This window comes from Diaphorina citri, unplaced genomic scaffold, assembly GCF_000475195.1.
Source record: "Diaphorina citri unplaced genomic scaffold, Diaci psyllid genome assembly version 1.1 scaffold61548, whole genome shotgun sequence".
Lineage (NCBI taxonomy): Eukaryota > Metazoa > Arthropoda > Insecta > Hemiptera > Psyllidae > Diaphorina > Diaphorina citri.
Window position 1 is genome coordinate 1 of NW_007438817.1, and position 7282 is coordinate 7282.

General features: G+C 42.1%; 1 protein-coding gene across 1 annotated transcript; it reads right to left on the reverse strand.

The window, feature by feature from the left end:
- Positions 1 to 1453: 1453 nt before the first annotated feature.
- Positions 1454 to 3732, reverse strand: LOC103523952. The gene is made up of 3 exons (XM_008488962.2): positions 3381 to 3732; positions 2366 to 2749; positions 1454 to 1942 (listed from the first exon to the last, which is right to left on the reverse strand). The coding sequence occupies exons 2-3, from the start codon at positions 2738 to 2740 to the stop codon at positions 1739 to 1741; spliced, it is 579 nt and encodes a 192-aa protein (XP_008487184.1). The 5' UTR covers positions 2741 to 2749; positions 3381 to 3732; the 3' UTR covers positions 1454 to 1738.
- Positions 3733 to 7282: the final 3550 nt, after the last annotated feature.

The following is a 7282-nucleotide window of genomic DNA, read 5'->3' on the forward strand; positions in this document are numbered from 1 at the left end:
ACAGAGTTTCCATTTCGTATCCCCCAGGAGGTATTCTTCTTTGGATTCGAACGTGGTCTTCCGTTCCCGAATTTTGGGCCGGTGTACTGTGAACGATCTGGTGATGTTTTGCAGGACAAGGGGGGCTTTTCTGTCTTCCTTGACACCTCGGTCTTCCTTGGCACTGATAGTCGGGATTTTAGTGTCCTGTGCTTTTCGGTCTTCTTTGACACCGATATTATGGATTTTAGTGTCCTGGACTTCCTGGACTGTTGCAGTACAGCACACTTGACCTTTCGGACAGGTGTGCAAAGTATTTCTGAAAAAATAATGCATCGTCATTAGAATTTATTAGTAAACTTGACACTCTATCTCGTCATTTTGTATTACATAATAATTGCCGAAAAACCATGGAACTCTATATCGTGTTAATTTAAGCCTGGTGCCGCTTCGAACTCTTGACAATCGCCGCACCGGCCTCCCGGCACATTTGAGGAATAAAGAAAACGTCAACAGATCTGAATGGGTTAATGGGGGCTATGCTTGAGGCTAGGCTAGGTAGGTATGGTGCTCGAAGAGAGCGGCAAGGCTAGGTCTGAACTTACCTCACAATATTTCCACTTGCACATCTAACAGCAAGCGTGCATTTACAATTTGTGGTGACATCTGCTGTAGAAACACTCAAAACACCAAATAGTAGAACACTGGAAAGTATGAGTTTTCGACACCCCTCCATTTTGGCTTCAAATATTTAACTGATAACTGAGTTTTTTTCTTAGTCAATACTATTTCTTTTTTTCTAATTCAATATTAATTTATTTGATTTTTTAATAATTATTTTATCGTACGCCTACTACCTACATTATTCAGAACTTTGTTTGTTATTAAAAGAGATATGAAATCGTACTAGTGCAAAATAGGGTACTCACAATCAGTACTGATTGTGGGTACCTAGTCATCGTGATAAATGAAAGTTACGTTGCCCTTGACCCGTCTATGATGACCTTAGGTTAAAGATTATTTTTTATCTGTTTATGTACATTATTTACATGCCTTATCAAATCAAAACTGATTGAGACTTTTCACAACTTTTGCATAAAGAAGGCAGGTACTATTTACTGAGCTTCAATCGATTTTTCAAAGTTATATCTATACGAGTACACACCTGTACCTACGTCTCTAGCGATCAACCCTCAAATTACAACTTAAAAAAAAAAGAGGTTTGACAGAGGGAACTGTAACTACTATGGTCTTATCGTCCCGAAATCGAAGAGAGAAGGAAGACAGGATAGGAAAAAGCCAGCTGTTCCGAGAACGAACGTTATCCTACCAGGATAAAATCCGCCCCGGGCGCGAATCGAACCCGCGGCCTAGCGCTTACAAGGCAGACGCACTACCAACTAAGCTAACAAGGCTGGCTGACAACTTTTTTTTTTTTTTTTTTTTTACCGTGGCGAAGTGTTATATCATAAAGTTTCGTGGTCCAACATGTTATATTTCGGGTTCCAACATAATTATTATGTAGAACAATAGAATTCCATAATAAAATAATTTGCTTCGCCATAATATTTGGTGATTCACCATGGCTTTTCTCCACCATAACATCTGGTAATTCACCATAATATCTAGTGTTCTGCTATACTGTCGAACTCTCATTATCAAAGTATAGCGCTCCACCATAAAATCTGGTGATTCACCATATTCCGTGCTTCACCATATTCCATGCTCCCCCGTAATATTCCGTGCTTCACCGTAATATCTAGTGCTCTTCATGCGACATGGGTATTTCTTTCTCCGGTGGCGTATCATTAGCAATGACGAAGCTCCGTGATAGCGTGAGTACCCCTCGTACGTGAGACATATCATGGCATGAGGTGGCTGTGACGAGACACTCGTCGTTTTCCTCGCCTGTCTCATCCTCGACGAGACATTTGGACGAGTGCTGCCGGAAGAAAGTCTCGACCTGAGGAGTGAGAAAGAAGAATAAATTGCCATAGACCTGAGCTGTTTCCTCCTCAGTCGACACAAACTTGAGCTATTTCGCAAAAGTATTAGACGAGGAGGATTCAGCTCAAGGTTTATTGAGCTTGTGAAAGAATTGTTAGATGAAATAAAACATAACATAAATGGTGTAGTGCCAATTTAGACCATTGAGTATCGCAGAGGATCAGAAGAGCTGTGATATCACGTTAAATGTTTTGTTTTTCGATGGCTCACTGAAGATTAGCAACGTTACACGTGGTTGGTATCCGGCTACAGGTACCTACACCTGATCAGGTGTAAATGTCAGCTCTGATAGTGAGTGTTTGGCATTAGCAGTTTATGCACGTACGTTTAGCCCTTCAGAAAGTGTTTGTGAACACAGTTAGAACATCCCCTGACATACCTTCTTGATGGTGATCTCCTTCGGATCCAAGTTGAGCTTGGACAGGTCCGGTCGATGAACGTTCCAGAACGAGTTGCGCTGTTTGATCAGACCGTGCGACGACTTCTTGGTGAAGGAGATCGTACACTTGATCACGTGATCCTTGCTCCCCTTCGCCGACAATCCCGCGTCGTCTGGCTTCAGCTTGTGTTTGATGGAGATGGCCGAGAGGCCCTTGTTAACCAGCTCGGCGTCGATGGGCAACTCTTCGCCCATGATGCACGGAACGATCACGGGGATGCTGCGACGGCCGGAGGCCGGGCCGAACGTGTGCAGGCTGGCCTTCTGTCCGCCGAACCCGCGGTGGGAGCTTTGCTTGTGTAGAAGGCCGCTCATGGTACGGCCCTGCAAGAGAGGCAGGGGGTATTGGTATAAGTAGGGCCATCGACTTTAATAAACTCCCTTTGTTACTGCGACCAGGTTAGATCTTTTGTGACAGAGGGTGCGAGAAGCAGGGGGAGTGAAGAGTTTGGAAAGGGGGTTTTAGGAATGCTTAAAAACCGAATTTACAAATAAACCACTATTGAAAAATTCATCAGTAGGTGGGTAAAGGGTTTCCTAAAAAATAAATTTAATTGATTCCTAAAAAATGATAAATTCCCTTTGTTGCTCTTGACAAATTGGAGTTTAGGCATGTGATGTGTTTTCAATCCAATTCTAGATCTCTTAAGAATTGACCACTGTGGGCCGCTTAAATTTAAGCATCGTCCATGTTGACTGTGTCGATTAACTCACTACCGTCAATCGACATGGTATGCACGCTGCTTAAGAAACTCTCCTTTTTTACCAATTCCGTAGAATTCCTTAGTAAAGTAAACAGAAGAAGGTTATTTTTCGTCTCGTCTCCTTAATCCTGCCATAGCACCCTCTTCTTCTTTTACAGAACTTCATTTAAAGCTATTTTGAGTTGTCCTTACCCTTCTTTAACCCTTTTTAAAGCCTCCTCTCTAACGCCTTCTCCCCATCCTTTCCTTACCTGGTGCTTCTAACTTGAACTCGACAAATACACCTTGTCAAATCTCTTGAGATTTCCCGCAGGGAATTTTCTGAGGTTTCCTCGAATATCCTGATTTTTCCTGGAACGGCTTCGCTTGTTTCGCGGCTAAATTGATATGCCGGATTTTTTCTAAGGTTTCCCGGAATATCGTGATTTTTCCTGGAACGGCTTCGCTTGTTTATCTAAATTTTGACGTATAGGAGTTGTGTTGCGTGTTTGGGTTAGAACTGTGTGAATGTTGGAGAGGAGGTTTGGGAAATTTGTGAACGCCTGTGAAAGAAGCAAGCTATATCTTTGTAGACACTTATTGCAGCCGGTCAATTGACGAAAACTGGCGTGGGTTTTCAGTTTACAAAATTTAGTCTTGACAGCAACCCATCCAGATGCCATCAACCTCAGTGATCCGTTGAGGACTGGTGAAAATTTCAAGGCAAGGATAAAAACCAAGCACCTCCTGGTTGAGACGTTGAGACTGTTGAGAGTCAGTTGGTGCTCGGCTCGTCGGGGGTTCCTAAAGGTTCGTCGCCTTTAGGAGTTGGTTTTATTGCTGTTGTTTGCTTGATTTCCGTGTCCATGAGATAGGCATGGTATCTATCTCGCAGTGTTGGAAAGATTGTGGTTTAAAAAGATTGTGGTTGGACGCCGAGAAATAATATCTGGGATCCTTCCGTGTCCTATACTAGTCCTTGTTTAGACTGCAGGAGTAAAGGGACTTTCCAGTCTTATTCTGGCAGTATAAACAAGATATATTCTACAATGTTACTATGGTAGGTACTTTATTTTATTGTTGTAATGTAGGTAGCTGTGGGTACGTTACCATATTTGTTAGGATGAATACGGGACAAAAAAATTGGCTCACGCTTCTGGAAAGTTTTCAGTCGAAGCACTCCGAACAGACGGACAAACGGTCGGGAGACTCAGGAATATTATTGTATTTTTACGAGTCCCATTTGTCCCATAAAATACTTTGAAATAGGGGTTCCCGTGCTCGCCATAAATATTCAAATGGGGTCCCTTACCTAATGTAAGAATAACGTTTCTTGGAGGGGGCAGAGACGGAAGGGAAAAGAAGACTTGAAGGAGGGGAAGAAATGAGTTGGAGAAGGGAGATGGAGGGGAGAAATAAAGTAGGAGGGGGAGGGAGGGAAAGAAATAAAGTAAGAGAAGGGGGATTTAGAGGAAGAAGTGAAGTAGAAGAGGGGAGAAGAAGGGGAAGATATTAAAGAGTAGGGTTTTAGAGGGAGAGGAGGGTTGGGTTAGGGTTTTTAAGACGTGTGTAACTATTACTAGGGGGGTCATTAGGTCCCTGGGGAACAAGAACAAGGGAGGGAAGAGGGTGACATTTAAGTAGTATAGCTATAGATATACTTGAGTAGTCAGTTGAGTGGTCCATTCGAAAAAAACACTTTTTTTTAAAAGATGAGTGTTCCACCGCCGTTTTTATTTCGTAGCAATGGAACAACTGCTACATTAGACGCTTGTGGCCTGTGTCGTAGCATGCCCATCCCGTAGTATGCCTCTCATCAGATGGGCGAGAAGAGACACAATACTTCCCATTTAGGTGCTGGCTCAACACGAGAACACCAGAAAGTAACCCGTTGAAAAATTTGCAATCGAAAAACGAGTACAAATTTTTGTCGAAATTACTGTCATAGATCTTCTGAGCAACTTTTTCACCACCCTAAAGTCATCTAGGCACCTACTTTCACCAGGTTGTTATTTACATATTATTACATACTATTGTAGATCTTATGCACTTATAGGTACCCACATTCACGTAGATTGTTTTATTATTGCAGGTTATAAGAAAAAAAGTTCATAAAGACTAAACTCCATCTCGTTGGAAGGGAACTTTACTGGGTTCTCCCTCCCCTCTCTTCTTTCTCCGCTCTCTTTTCCTTTACTTTATCCTCTCTTCTTCTCTCCCCTTTTCCACGTGACATCAATCCTTCTCTTCTTTCTGTTTCTTCCTCATCCCTTCCCCTCTCTCTAATCTAACGCTCTCTCCTTCCTCCCCACTTCTCTCCTCTTCCTTCTTTCCCTTCTCCGTCTCCTATCTACCTTATGTACCCTAGCCACCCTGGTATCTGTCCTTCCCATTCTTTCTCTCTTCTTTCTTATTCTCTTCTCTCTTCTCTCCCACCTCCATCCATTCTCTCCACTCTGCCCTTTATCCTTTCAATACTTTCTTCCCTCTTTACTCCTCTCTTCTGTCTGTCTCTTCCCCTCACCCCTCAACTCTATACTCTCCTTCTTCTGTCTCTTAGTCCTTCTCATCTCCTAGTCTTCCTTCTTCCCTATCTCCCGGCCCTCTTCCTTCTCTCTCACCTCCATCCTCTCCACTTTGTCCTTCCCATTCTTTCTTCCCTCTTTCCTCTTCTCTTCTTCCTTCCCCCTCTGTGTTCCTTCTTCCTCCCCTCCCACCTCCCCCCTCTCCCCTCTGCAATTTGTCCTTCCCATTCTTTCTTCCCTCTTTCCTCTTCTCTTCTTCCTTCCCCCTCTGTGTTCCTTCTTCCTCCCCTCCCACCTCCCCCCTCTCCCCTCTGCAATTTGTCCTTCCCATTCTTTCTTCCCTCTTTCCTCTTCTCTTCTTCCTTCCCCCTCTGTGTTCCTTCTTCCTCCCCTCCCACCTCCCCCCTCTCCCCTCTGCAATTTGTCCTTCCCATTCTTTCTTCCCTCTTTCCTCTTCTCTTCTTCCTTCCCCCTCTGTGTTCCTTCTTCCTCCCCTCCCACCTCCATCCTCTCCCCTCTGTCCTCCAGATCGAAGTCCCTGGACCTAGCACCCCCCTCACCAATCCCATACCTCTCCTCACAACCAAGTCCTCAAGCAAGACCTAACCTCACTATGTACCAGCTGTACCAGCTCCAGTCTCCAGTACATAGGAATACGTTGGGAGTACATAGCCAATCTCTCATGAAGTACATAGTTTGGACTAAATAAACAGAAATAAGTGTGTCCGTCCGCGATTACAATATTTTTTTTTTACGTAACACCCTGATGAGCTTTGAGTTTTTGTCACGAAAGTGGAAAAAAAATATAGTGATTAAATAAAAATAAATAATTAAACAGGCAAAAATTTCGAACTTTTTCCGAGATCTGAAAACTTTTGACTGAAATTTTGGCCGTTGAGATCTGCAATTTTTCGTGACGAAAATTTTGTCCGTAAATTACCCAATTTTTTTAGTTTTTCATCGTCTGCTTTTTGACGTTTATTTTGGTGACGAAAAGACTGTGTTTTCTTTTGAGTCCAATTTTTCCTTTGTCTGTGCGTGGATCAGTGGTTTTCGATTTTTCTTTGTGTGAATAGGTACTTATAGCACTAAAATTTGTGTTTTTCGTCCAGATTTCTTCGGTTTTTTGCGGATAGTTTGGTCAAATCTTTTGACAGTGCGTCTTTTTCAGGGTACTCCTCATCAGTTTTTCTTTCAATCAACCTGATTGTACCATTTTTTTCGTGACTTTTCCCCCTTAGTTTCCGAATTCTTTGAACTATTACCGATTACCGTGTCAATGACATAATCCCATAGCTGTGCGTTTTTTTCTTTACTTTTACTTCTTGGAATTCTTCGTATCAATTTGATTGTGCTTGAAAAAAATATCGTAAAAATCTATTTTTCTAAAAAAAAAAAAAAAAAAAAAAAAAAAAAAAAAACCACAAAAAAAAAATTTTTAAAATTTTTGACGAGATTACCACTTTGAGGAAGACGCAAATTGGATTGGGATATTATTTGTTAGTGACGAGTTAAGCACTTTTGGGAAGAACGAAATTGGATTGGGGATATATTGTATTAGGTCACGAGATACACTTTTGAGGAAGACGATTGGATTGGGATATTATTGTGTTTTTTTTTGTTATTTTTTTTTATTTAAATTTTTATTT

What these genes read in the sequence shown, in the direction of transcription:
- LOC103523952 (XM_008488962.2), bottom strand. Translation starts at nt 2,740, where the DNA reads ATGAGCGGCCTTCTACACAAGCAAAGCTCCCACCGCGGGTTCGGCGGA. An exon ending in AGGAGATCACCATCAAGAAG is followed by an intron (nt 1,943 to 2,365) that starts GTATGTCAGGGG and finishes CTCACTCCTCAG; the next exon opens with GTCGAGACTTTCTTCCGGCA.